Below are 13,834 nucleotides of genomic sequence, written 5' to 3'. Positions count from 1 at the left end.
ATGTTAAATCTGTAGATCATTTGGGGGATAATCGACATCTTTACTATGCTGAGTCTTCCTATCCAAGACTCTTGTGTCTCCCCAGTCTTTTAAGTCATCTTTGATTTTTTTCTTTCTTGGTTTGTTGTTGTTGTTGTTGTTTTGAGATGGAGTTTTGCTCTTGTTGCCCAGGCTGGAGTGCAATGGCATGATCTCGGCTCACTGCAACCTCCACCTCCTGGGTTCAAGCGATTCTTCTGCCTCAGCCTCCTAAGTAGCTGGGATTACAGGCATGTGCCACCACGCCCAGCTGGTTTTGTATTTTTGGTAGAGATGGGGTTTCACCATGTTGGTCAGGCTGGTCTCAAACTCCTGATCTCAGGTGATCTGCCCACCTTGGCCTCCCAAAGTGCTGGGATTACAGGGGTGAGCCACCATGCCCGGCCATCTTTGATTTTTTTTCATCAGAATTTTGAAATCTTCTGCACACATATCTTATACATGTTTCGTTAGATTTATACGTAAGGATTTTATTTTCTGGAGCAATTTTAAATGGTATTGTGGTTTGAAATTTTGTTTTCTACATGTGCATTGCTGACATATAGAAATGTGATTAATTTTTATTTTGTATTTTATTTTATTTATTGTTTGATTTTTGAGAGTGGGAAGTGCAGTGATGTGATCTCTGCTCACTGCAACCTCCGCCGCCTCCCGGGTTCAAGCGATTCTCCTGCTTCACCCTCCTGAGTAGCTGGGATTACAGGCGTGCACTACCACACATGGCTAATTTTTGTATTTTTAGTAGAGAAGGGGTCTCACTATGTTGGCCAGGCTGGTCTCAAATTCCTGACCTCAAGTGATCTGCCCGCCTCGGCCTCCCAAAGTGCTGGGATTACAGGCATGAGCCACTGTGCCTGGCCAGTTTTTGCCATTACTTTTAATGGTAAAAAAGCGATTACTTTTGTACCAACTTAATACATGCTTGCTATCAAGTTGAGGAATTTTCTTTCTATTCCCATTTTTCTGAAAGGTTTTAAACCATAAATGGGTGTTAAATTTTGTCAAATATATTTACAGTATCAATTGACATAATCATTATGATCATGTGATTTTTCTTTAGCCTGTTGATATGGTGAATTTACATTGGTTGATTTTCAAATGTTGAACCAGCCTTGCAAAATGGGATTAAATTTCACTTGCTCATGGTATATAATTATTTTTGTACATCGTTGAATTTTATTTGCTAATATTTTGTGAAGGGTTTTTGTGTCTATCAGGAACAATATAGATGTGTAGTGGTGTGTGTGTGTGTGTGTGTGTACTATCTGTCTGTTTTGGTATCTGGCTAATATAAGCTTGCTAACATGATGGGAAGTGTATTACCAGGGTTTGTCAGAGAAACAGAATAGGCATATTTAGATCACTTACATTAATATAACTATTGATCTGTTATACTTTATTTGGCATTTTATTATTTATTTTCTCCTTGTTCCCTCTGTCTCTCATTCCTCTGTTTCTCTTTTCCTGCTTACCTGTGGATCCCTTGAACATTTTTTAAAAGTAAATTTTGATTTATCTATATTTGAAAAATGGAGCCGGGTGCGGCGGCTCACGCCTGTAATTCCAGCACTTTGGGAGGCGGAGGCGGGTGAATTACCTGAGGTCAGGAGTTTGAGACCAACCTGGACAACATGTTAAAACATCGTCTCTACTAAAAATCCAAAAATTAGCCAGGCATGGTGGCACACGCCTGTAGTCTCAGCTACTCGGGAGGCTGAGTCACGAGAATCATTTGAACCCAGGGGGCAGAGGTTGCAGTGAGCTGAGATTGTGCCACTGCACTCCAGCCTGGGTGACAGAGTGAGACCCTGTCTCAAAAAAAAAAAAAAAGAAAAAGAAAAAAAGAAAAAAAGAAAAGAAAAGAAAAATGGGGAAGGTATGGTGTCCTGTCAATATTTTCTTTGTAATGACATATGTATTCTCTAAGAAGATACAGGTTTTTCTACCATGCTCCTGACTTTCTTTTGAGCCCTTCCTGACAGAATCTTGAACATCTATATTTGTATCGACAGTCTATCCAAGGCAATGTAGGATTTTTCTATCAGGCTCTTCAAAATTCTTCTAGCCTCTACCCATTACCCAATTCCAAAGCCACTTCCACATACTTAGGTATTTGTTGCAGCAGCACCCTATTTCTGATGCCAAAATTTGTATCAGTCAGGATTCAACCAGGGAAAAAGAACCAATAGGAGATATATTCTGAGACTTATTGCAAGAAATTGGCTTATGCAATTGTGGAATCTGGCTAGACAAGACTGAAATCTATAGGGAAGGCTGACAAAAAGGGCAGTTTGGAACTCTCAGGCATAAGCTGAATCTGCTATCCATAGGCAAAATTTCTTCTTCTGAGAAGCCTTAGTTCTGCTCTTTTAAGGCTTTCCACCTGACGGAATCAAGCCCACCAAGATTATCTAGGATAATCTCCCATGCTTAAAGTCAACTGATTGTGGACTTCCATCATATCTAGAAAGTACTTTCACAGCAACACCTAGATTGATGTTTGATTGAATAACTGAAGACTATAGCCTAACCAAGGACATATAAAACAACATCACAGAGTGTGAATTGCCACAATCACTTTTCTTTTTTTTTTTGAGACAATGCCTACCTCTGTCACCCAGGCTGGAGTGCAGTGGTGTGATCATGGTTCACTGCAACCTCTGCCTCTCAGGCTTTGAGCCATCCTCCCACCTCAGCCTCCCAAGTATTTGGGACTACAGGCACGTGCCATCACGCCTGGCTAATTTTTGTATTTTTTGTACAGATGGGGGTCTCACTTTGTTGCCCAGTCTGCTCCCGAAGTCCTGAGCTCAAGTGATTCGCCCTCTTTAGCCCCCCAGAGTGCTGGGATTATAGGTGTGAGCCACTGCGTCTGGCCCACAATCACTTTTTAAAATGTTTGACAATATATACTAAAGCTAAACATACATATACTCTATGATCCAGCAAGTGTCATTTCAGGTTTATACCTAATATAAATCCATGTATTGCCAAAAGATGTGTACAAGCATGTTCATTATAGCATTGTTTATATTAGCCGGCAGTTGGAAGCATCCACAATTTCCATCAAGGAGAATGGATAAACAAATTTTATTAGATTCATTTGGCTAGGTGCAGTTGCTCACGCCTGTAATGCTAGCACTTTGGGAGGCCAAGGCGGGAAGATGGCTTGAGCCCAGGAGGTTAAGACCAGCCTGGGCAACATAGTGAGACCCTGTCTGTGCAAAAAATAAAAATAAATAAATTAATCAGGTTTGCTGGTACCTACCTGTGGTCCCAGTTACTCGGGAAGCTGAGGTGGGAGGATTGCCTGAGCCCCGGAGGTGAAGGCTGCAGCGAGCCAAGATTGTGCCACTGCATTTCAGCCTGGGTGACATAGTGAGACTATGTCTCAAAATATTTAAAAAAGTTAAAAAATAGATTCATTCAATGAATTACTACTTAGCAATGAAAAAGAGCAAACTATTGCTATCCGCAACAGTATGGATGAATCTCACAGACATAAAGACAAGCAACAAAAAAGCCATTCACAAACAAGTATGTCCTGTATGATTCCATTTATACAAAGCTCAAAAACAGGCAAAACCAATCTTGGAAGGGGGCACAAGGGAGCATTTTGGATGCTGGTAATGTTCTGTTTCTTGATCTGAGTGACGGTTTTATAAAAAATATGTGTGTGTGTGTGTGTTAAGCTGTGTTACGCTTAAAATCTATGCACTTTATGTAAGTTATACTTTAATAATTTTTTTTAAAATCCAGACATGCAAGAAAAATAAGTTGAAACCAATAAGATAATCTATAATGTCTAATACTTTTAAAGTGGAACATGAGAAAGACCTGTTTGGCACCACAGAGAAAGACATAGGGGCTTTAGATGACCACAAGTTTTGTGTGAGTCAGCCATGTGACATGGCAATTTTAAAAGTTCATGTAATTTAAGCTGCTTTAGCAGACACGAAATCTCTTATATTTCATCTTGTTGGTTCCAGCCCAACATTTTCAAATCTCTTTGAACCCTAATTATTTCATGTAGGACAGAATGGTGTTGTTGAAAGAATTCTTAACTAGGAAAATAAAGTAAAGCCTTCTGACTATCTTTCTAATGAATATAACAATTTTAATGTTGAGCAAAAGTCCAATGAGTTATTCTCCTTTATTTAATTATTATTGTTATTATTTTGTGACAGAGTCTCGCTCCATTGCCCAGGCTGGAGTGCAGTGGCGTGATCTCAGCTCACTGCAGCCTCTGCCTCCCAGGCTCAAGCGATTCTCGTGCCTCAGCCTCTCAAGTAGCTGGGACTACAGGTGCCCGCCACCACAGCCAGCTAATTTTTGTATTTTTTGTAGAGACGGGGTTTCACCATGTTGGCCGGGCTGGTCTCAAACTCCTGGCCTCAAGTGATCCACCCACCTCGGCCTCCCAAAGTGCTGGAATTTCAGGCGTGAGCCACCTTGCCCAGCCCTTTTGTGGTATTTTCAGTGTAAAAACGCACACATTGATAATCTGTCCGAGAGCTTGTTTTAGGACACTAAACTCTCACAAGCGCCAATCACCAGCCACTACAGAAAGATTTTTGAGATTTCATATCCTGAAACAATCGAGTGTTGAGGTTCAATTTATTCAATTCTGCCCCACGTTTTTTTGCATATATTTCCTTTGAAAAGCGTGAGGTATTTCAGTGTATAAATGAAGAAATTAACTGTAAAACAAAATGTTTATTTTCTGGCAGTGAACAGCCCTCGGAAGTCATGTTGCCTCATTTGAATTTTATTTTACAGTACAGTTGTACATTTAATATAATGATATTTGATTTATTTATTTTGAGATAGGGTCTCACTCCATCACCCAGGCTGGAGTGCAATGGCGTGATCTTGGCTCACTGCAGCCTCTGCCTCCCAGGTTCAAGTGATTCTCCTGCCTCAGCCTCCCGAGTAGCTGAGACTACAGGCATGGTTGTATTTTTAGTAAAGACGGAGTTTTATCATGTCAGCCATGCTGGTTTTGAACTCCCGACCTCAAGTGATCTGGCAGCCTCAGCCTTCCAAAATGCTGGGGTTACAGATGTGAGCCACTGCGCCTGGCCAGTTATTTTCTTTATAACTGGACTTAGGTTTAGAGACCAGATGAAACGCTACCCAAAAGTTTCTGACAAACTTAAGAGGATATATAGGCCAAAAATTAAGATGGTAATGAGAAAGTTTACCTTGCTATATACAGGGGATCTTGAGATGAAAGTGTAGGAAGGAACATGGGAGGTTTTTTAAATTTTGAATATTGGAAGGGCTAACATATGGAAGAGGGCATATCTGTTCACTCTGGAGGGCAGAGCTCAGCCTACAGGTAGATGTGATGGTGATGCCAACTTGAATTCTGTAATAAGAAGAAAACTCCTTGCAATCTCAGCTACTTAGGAGACTGAGGCAAGATCACTAGAGCGCAGGAGATTGAAGCTGCAGTGAGCCATGATCACACCACTACACTCCAGCCTGGGCAACAGAGTAAGACCCTGTTGCTAAAATAAGTTTTAAAAAATAAAATAAGGCTGGGCACAGTGGTTCATGCCTATAATACCAGCACTTTGGGAGGCCGAGGCAGGTGGATTGCTTGAACTCACGAGTTTGAAACCAGTCTGGGCAACATGGTGAAACCCCATCTCTACACAAAAATACAAAAATTTGGCCAGGCACGGTGGCTCATGCCTGTGATCCCAGCTACTTGGGAGGCTGAGGCAGAAGGATCACTTGAACCCAGAAGGCAGACATTGCAGTGAGCCGAGATTATACCACTGCACTCCAGCCAAGTCAACAGAGGGAGACCCCGTCTCAAAAAAATAAATAAATAAATAAATAAATAAATAAATAAATAAATAAATAAAAACAAAAATACGAAAATTAGCTGGGTGTGGTGGCACATGCCTGTAGTCCCAGCTAATCAGGAAGCTGAAGTGGGAAGACTGCTTGAGCCTGGGAGGCAGAGGTGGTAGTGAGCTGAGATCACGTCACTGCACTCGACCCTGGGTGATAGAACCAGACCTTGTCTGAAAAATAATAATGAATAAATAGGCCAGGTGCAATGACTCACACCTGTAATCCCAGCAGTTTGGGAGGCCAAGGTGGGTGAATAACTTGAGGTCAGGAGTTCGAGACCAGCCAGGCCAGCATGATGAAACCCCGTCTCTACTAAAAATAGAAAAGTTAGCCCGCGTGGCGGCAGGCACCTGTAATCCCAGCTACTCGGGAGGCTGAGGCAGGAGAATCACTTGAACCCCAGAGGTGGAGGCTGCAGTGAGCCGAGATCGCACCACTGCACTCCAGCCTGAGAGAAGGAGTGAGACTCTGTATACCCCCACTCTCCAAAAATAATAAGATAAAATAAAAAGATCCTAATGCCTGGGCTCCTGCACAAGATAGCTGGAATTTCAAAGATATTGAGAAAAGAAACATGCTAATACCTATGTTCAATCATCGCTCATTACTTTTTCTTTACAGTCTCTTAAAAGTGGTCAGTGGGGCTGCCTGTAAACATTTTTTAACTAGAAATGGATGAGAAATAGAAGGCAAGGGGCAAGGTTATTGCAATTTCCCAAAGATGCCTCCGTAAAATTGAGCTAATACCAACTTCCAAGGTTATATTTTCGGAGGAAAGAGACCAGTTCCAAATGTTGTGTAGATTCTCCAGTCCATTTATGGGGCCTCCCATTTCAAAATCTTACGTCCTTCAAGCAGCATTAAAACAGGCCTTATTATGACCCCTTTAAAAACATCCTCTTCAACTATACTCTCCTTGACCTTCCAAAACTGAAGTCCAGCTGTGTGAAAAACCTACCAAGTCTTTATGCTCAAGTGTTTTTGCTTAAACTGTATCTAATTTAGTGCTGTTGACATCAAAGATAAAGGATTATGCTAGCAAATGATGGTCAATCTGACCCTGTCAAGAATGCAATGTTTGTTTTTATTATATGACTGCAAAAATATTGTTACAAATATCTATGACTATTAGATACATAAAAGTTATTAAAATGCATTCTCTTACCAAAGCAGTGCACAAAATATGTAAACAAGTAAAGCTAGAAGCAAACATAATTCATTTGCTTAAATAACACTAAGGAAACCACTGAAGCAAAGCTGGGCTGGCAGACAGCAGGGAGATAATTTCAGTGATGATACGACACGATAAATTGCCTCTGCTGTACACAATTTTCACTCCAGAAAAAAAATTAATCTCCTACTCCTGTCACATTGTTCTTTCCCACTGATGCATATGTCAGTTCTGTTATCTCTGAAGTCTGAACAGGACCAAGTTCGTCCTTTGTGGCTGTACCTCCAAAGACGCACAGCCACTAAAGCAAAATAAACCTACAAAGCCTTGCCTGCCTTTGGATAACTCCTAAAATGGAAATCTCATTATTTGGGTCCATGTACGTGTTTGCATTAAGAGTCTGGAATACCCATAGAATAATCATCTTTTGGCCAGGTGCAGTGGCTCACACCTGTAATCCCAGCACTTTGGGAGGCCAAGGCAGGCGGATCACCTGAAGTCAGGAGTTTGAGACCAGCCTGGCCAACATAGTGAAACCCCATCTCTACTAAAAATACCAAAAAAAAAAAAAAATACTAGGCATGGTGGAGCATGCCTATTATCCCAGCTACTCAGGGGGCTGAGGCAGGGGAATCTCTTGAACTGGGGAGGCGAAGGTTGCAGTGAGGCAAGATCGCGCCACAGCACTCTAGCCTGGGCGACAAGAGCAAAACTCCGTCTCAAAAAAAGAATAATCATCTTTTGGGGCAAGGCACTTTGAGGGGGGCAAGAACAGCTGTACTGTGACCCTGTTGAAGCTGGATTTGGCATTTTGGCACTTACCAGAGGTGTGTATCTAAGACATTCACTCAACTCTTCAGTTTCCTCATCTGTAAAATACGGACAATAATCCACCTTCCTGGGGTTGTTATGAAAACGAAGTGATATCATGAATGTGAGTTGTCTAACTACACAGTTTGTGTCTGTTAATTGGTTACTGGTGTTATTATTCAGTCATTTAACTAATATTTATTGGGCACCTTTTTGTGAAACACTGTTCTAGGTGCTGGGAATATAGCAGAGAATAAAGTCACCAAAATCTTTTCACAGGAGACCTTAAATCTACTGCGGAGTTGGCTCGGCACTTTGGGAGGCTGAGGTGGGAGGATCAGTTGAGCCCAGGAGCTCAAGACCAGCCTAGGCAACCTAGCGAGACCCCCATCTCTATTTTTGCATAATTCTTTTAAAATAAAAATTTTTAAAAAAATATATGGAGGGGAAACAAACAATAAACAAAAATGTCAAATGCATAGTTTGTCAGAAGATAATAATTGTTATGGAGAATAATGTAGCAGGGCAGGAGAATAGGGAATGCTGGGATTAGGGGTGGGTGGCAGTTTTGGATAGGATGGTCACCTAAGATGGTGACAAGGGAGCTAAGACCTGAAAGAAATGAATAAGTGAACCAGGAGCCATGATGATACCTGAGGGAAGTGTGTTTCAGGCAGAGACAATAGCAACTCAAGGGCCCTGAAATAGAAGCATGCTGGCGAGGTGGTTCAGAGCAGCAGGGAGGCCAGTGTAGAGTGGTATGAATGAATGAATGAATGAATGACAGGGAGAGTAGCAGGGCCAGATCATGTAAGGCCTTGTAGGGCGTGGCATGTAGCAGGTGGAAAAGGTATTATTATAACATGATCATCATCACCTAACTCATATATTTAAAGAATCACCCTTTGCTGTGTTGAAAATAAACTGTAGAAGGGACAAGGGTGGTAGCAGGGAGATCACTGAAATAACTAGATGAGAAGTGATGGTGGTTTGGATAAAAGTAATAGCAGTGGAGCCCTGTCTCTACTAAAAATACAAAAAAATTAGCCGGGTATAGTGGCGGGCGCCTGTAGTCCCAGCTACTTGGGAGGCTGAGGCAGGAGAATGGCGTGAACCCGAGAGGTAGAGCTTGCAGTGAGCCGAGATCGCGCCACTGCACTCCAGCCTGGGCGACAGAGCGAGACGCCGTCTCAAAAAAAAAAAAGAAAAAAAAGAAAAAAAAAGAGTAATAGCAGCGGAGGTTGTAAGACATAGTCAGATTCTGACTGTATTTTGAAGTTAGAGCCAACAGGCTTTCCCGATTTAGTAGACGTGGGGTGTGAATGAGAGAGGACGGAGTCCAAGATGATTCTAAGGTTTTGGTGCCTGAGCAACTGGAGGGATAAGATTGTCAAAATCTGTGATAAAGGCTACACAGGTGGAGCAGGTTCTAGGAGATCAGCAGCTAGTTTTGAAACATGTTAAGTTTGGGATGTCTATTAGATATCCATGGGGACAGATTAAATAGGCAGGTGGGTATCCAAATCTAGAGTTTAAGGGGAGAGGTCATGCTGGTGTTATCACTGTGTGGATTGTATGTAAATCCATAGAGCTGAATGAGATCACCAAGGACTAAGGATAGATAAAAAGGAAAAGGGATTGAGCTCTGGAGCACTCCAATGTTAAGTGAAGGAGAAGAATAGGCAAATGCATACAGATGCAAAGTAGATTCATAATTGTCAGAGGCACAGCTGTAGGGATGGAGAGTGATTGCTAATGCATAAAGGGTTACTTTTTGGGGTGATGACAACGTTTTAGAATTAGTGGTAATGATTGCACAACTCTGTGAGCACACAAAAAACACTTAATTGTACACTATGAAAGGTTACATTTTATGGTATGTGAATTATATCTCAGTTAGAAAAAATAACTCAGGCAGAAGAGGAGAAATCAACAAAGGAGATAGAGAAGGAGATGGGAAGAAAACCAATAGTAGATTATCCTAGAAAGAAAGTGAAAAAACAAATGTTGCAAAAAGAATGTGTCAAATGCTGTTGACACTTCACCTATGTTGAGGATGGAAGGCTATATCACTGGATTGAACATCATGAGGATCATTGATGACCTTGACAAGAGCTGTTTAGGTGGAATGGTGAAGGGTGAAAGCCTGCCGTAGTGAGATGGGAAAAAAATCTCACTATTGGAGGTTGCTAAGGAACAAACTTATTATTATTATTATTGTTGTTATTACCGAGACAGCGTCTCACTCTGTCACCTTGGCTGCAGTGCAATGGTGCAATCTCGGCTCACTGCAACCTCCCCCTCTCGGGCTCAAGCGAACCTCCTGCCTCAGTCTCCCAAGTAGCTGGGACTACAGGTGTGTACCACCATGCCCAGCTAATTTTTGTATTTTTAGTAGAGATGGGGTTTCACCATGTTGGCCAGGTTTGTCTCAAACTCCTAACCTCAAGAGATCTCCCTGCCTCAGCCTCCCAAAGTGCTGGGATTACAGGCATGAGCCACTGTGCCCAGCCCCAGCTCATTATTTTTAAAAACTGCTAAGTAAAGGGAAGAAATCAAGCATCTTTCCTGCCTTTCTATAGAAACATACAGTAGGTGAGGGGACATTTCTTTTTATAGAAGTATTCCAGCTAATAAATGAAGATGGGATGACAGAATTCTAATATCACCACTTTGCAACCCCCAGTGGAGCACCAACAGCTGCTAACATCACACAGAGACATTATGACAACTCTGTACCTCCTAATGGAAGGACACACCACCACCAATGAAGTGATCATGCCAAAAAAATAAACCCAAATCTGATTAAGCTTCTAGATCCAACCAGCAATGTACAGGAAATTCAAACGATGGAAGAGCATGTTAAATGACACCACAGGGATGCAGTAGTAAACTCCAGACTGTGGAACATTCTATAGGATAAACAGCCAGTTTTTCCAACAAATACATTTTAAGGGAAAAAAAGAGACCAGGCGCGGTGGCTCATGCCTGTAATCCCAACACTTTGGGAGGCCAAGGTGGGTGGATCACCTAAGGTCAGGAGTTCGAGACCAGCCTGACCAACATAGTGAAACCCCGTCTCTACTAAAAATACAAGAATTAGCTGCGCATGGTGGTGGGTACCTGTAATCCTAGCTACTCTGGATGCTGAGACAGGAGAATCGCTTGAACCCAGGAGGCAGAGGTTGCAGTGAGCCGAGATCGTGCCACTGCACTCCAGCCTGGGGGACAGAGTGAGACTCCGTCTCAAAAAAAAAAAAAAAATAAATAAATAAGAGAGAGAGAGAGATGTCAGGAGAACTTATAGATTAAGAGACACATATCAAGTAATTGCAATGTGTGGACCTTATTTGGAACCAAATTTAAACAAACTTAAAAAAATTGTGACATCATGAGGCTATTATAAATGTGAAGAGGATATCAAAGATACATTTTACAGATGTATACTGATTATATTGTAGTTAAGATTATACAATATATGGGGCTTCCTTCAAAACAATTTGTGAGGGAAATGGGTAAGGGAACAGATGAAAAAATGTTCACCATGGCAGGATCATTTTTGAAGTTGACTGATGGGTACCTGGAGATTGATCATACTATTCCTTCTACTCTCTTCTCCACTTTTATATGTGTTTGAAATTCTCCACAATAAAAATTTTAAATACATGAGGCTAATATGCCAGAATATTCACAGTCATTAGTCCTGGATAATGGGAACATAAGTATGATGTTACTTTCTGTAGTTTTCTCTATTTTTATAATTTTTCCCAAAACCCCAACAACTATACATTTTAAAATGCAATAGAAAAATCTTAATGTATGGCCTTATACTTTTCTGTACCTATGGTTCCAGACATTTTTGCTGGTACAACTGGAATTCTCATTGTAGAACTTAGGAAGTCTTGTAAATCTCATGGAGTTACATTTCTTAAGAATTCTTGAGATCAGATTTTTGGGGGGTGCTGAGTACAGGAGACTTTATTGATGGTACATGACAAGGTGAGGATCTCTAGGCCCCTCCCATTCTTCAGGGGGCCTGGCATGAAAATGTGTTAAGGAGGGGAGAATCTCAGTGAGGTGGGGGACTGAGTGGGGCAGAGACTCCCCAACAGCTGAGAGTCCAGTCTCTCTCTTCCTCTCGTGCTCTTGCTGGGGCTGGCAGTCTGGGGGGTCTTACTCCTTGAAGGCTGTGTGGACCATGAGGTCCACCACCCTGTTGCTGCAGCCAAATTCATTGTCATAGCAGGAAATTAGCTCGACAAAGTGGTCGTTCAAGGTGACGCCAACCCCAGCATCGAAAATGGAATATTGAGTGTTGCTGTTAAAGTCAAAAGATACAACCTGGTGCTCATTGTAGCCCAGGATGCCCTTGAGGGGGCCCTCCTGAAGGCAGGTGAAGATGCCTGCCTCACCACTTTCTTGATGTCATCATATTTGCCAGGTCTTTCCAGAAGGCAGGTCAGGTGATGATCTTGGCCGGGGGGCTAAGCATCTTGTGGTGCAAGAGGCATTGCTGACGATCTTGAGGCTGTTTGGGTACTTCTCATGGTTTATGTCCATCACAAACTTGGGGCCATCAGCAGAGGGGGCAGAGATGATGACCCTTTTGGCTCCCCCCACCCCCTGAAAATGAGTCCTAGCCTTCCCCATGGCAGTGAAGACACCAGTGGACTCCACAACATAATCAATGCCGGAATCACCCCATTTGATTTTGGTAGGATCTCGCTCCTGGGAGATGGCAATGGGATTTCCGTTGATAACAAACTTCCCATTCTCAGCCTTGATGGTGCCATGGAACTTGCCATAGGTGGAATGAGAAGGGAACATGTAGACCATGTAGTTGAGGTCAATGATGGGGTCATTGGTGGTGACAATATACACTTTGCCAGAGTTAAAAGCAGTCCTGGTGACCAGGAACCCAATACAGCCAACTCGTTTACTCTGGCCTTCATTTTCACCATGGTGTCTCAGGGACATGGACAGCACTGCACAAGAAGATGCAGTGGATCAGTTCTAGTGTCCAAGAGGAATAGAAAAACATGAATCGGTGGGGGGAAGGAGGGAGAGAGGAGAGAGGAAGAATATGAGTAGGGGAGAGACTTTGGAAACAACACTTTCAAAGCTTTAGTGTAAAAGGAAAGAGAAAAAATGGGGCAGTTGTTAGAGAGGGAAGTGGGTCAAGAGATACATTTGTTCACTGATGAAAATGATCTGGTAGAGCAGGAAAAATTAATGATTTAGAAGACAGGAGAAATGTTATAGCCATATTCTTGAGTAGGTGAGAGGGGTGGGAATCTAGTAGACAAGTGGAAGAGTTGCCCCTAGATGGGAGACACCTCTTCCATTGTAACATATTTGGTTGTAGGAGCTTTGAGAAGTCTGTTTAATCTTCCGATTGCTTCTATTCTCTCAATAAAATAGGAAATGAGATCATCTGCTGAGAGTGAGGATGGGAGAGGGAGTGTTGGCACTTTGAAGAGAGAGGAATAGATGTAACAGTCTTTGAGGAGAGTTGGAGAAGGAATATCTGGGGAACTAGTTTGGTTGCCAGGCACGCAGCTCTAAGGACTCACTTGTGGCTAGCAGTCATTAATTTAAAGTGAGACCAGTCATCAGCCATCGTGGTTTTGTATTTTCCCTCAGCCACATGTCAGCTGCAGGTGCAGAGCAGGCAGAGAGTTGAATCGAAACAGGTTCGGGATTTTGTCAAGTGAGTATGCAGATGTGAGGAGGGTGAGGAGCTGGAATGTATGCAAGAGAGTGATTACAGTGACTAAGCATCGAAGGAAAGCTCAGTAAGTTGGGGAGAGAGGACATCAAGTGGGTGGGGGACAGTGAAAACAAAGGAAGATCTATGGATTGGACGTCTCATGCAGGCAAAGATAGTTAGAGTCACTAGTGAGAGCGAGCTGGACAGGGAGAAGATGGTAGTCTCCTATCTAGCCT

At 42.4% G+C, this 13,834-nt stretch overlaps 1 protein-coding gene across 1 annotated transcript; it reads right to left on the bottom strand.

The window, feature by feature from the left end:
- Positions 1 to 12,061: 12,061 nt before the first annotated feature.
- LOC115932114 (glyceraldehyde-3-phosphate dehydrogenase-like) lies at positions 12,062 to 12,865 on the bottom strand. The gene is made up of 2 exons (XM_055375824.1): positions 12,327 to 12,865; positions 12,062 to 12,206 (listed from the first exon to the last, which is right to left on the bottom strand). Exons 1-2 carry the CDS (start codon positions 12,863 to 12,865, stop codon positions 12,062 to 12,064), a joined length of 684 nt encoding a protein of 227 aa, XP_055231799.1.
- Positions 12,866 to 13,834: the final 969 nt, after the last annotated feature.

This window comes from Gorilla gorilla, chromosome X (assembly GCF_029281585.2).
Source record: "Gorilla gorilla gorilla isolate KB3781 chromosome X, NHGRI_mGorGor1-v2.1_pri, whole genome shotgun sequence".
Lineage (NCBI taxonomy): Eukaryota > Metazoa > Chordata > Mammalia > Primates > Hominidae > Gorilla > Gorilla gorilla.
This window is presented reverse-complemented; position numbering and strand designations above follow the sequence as displayed.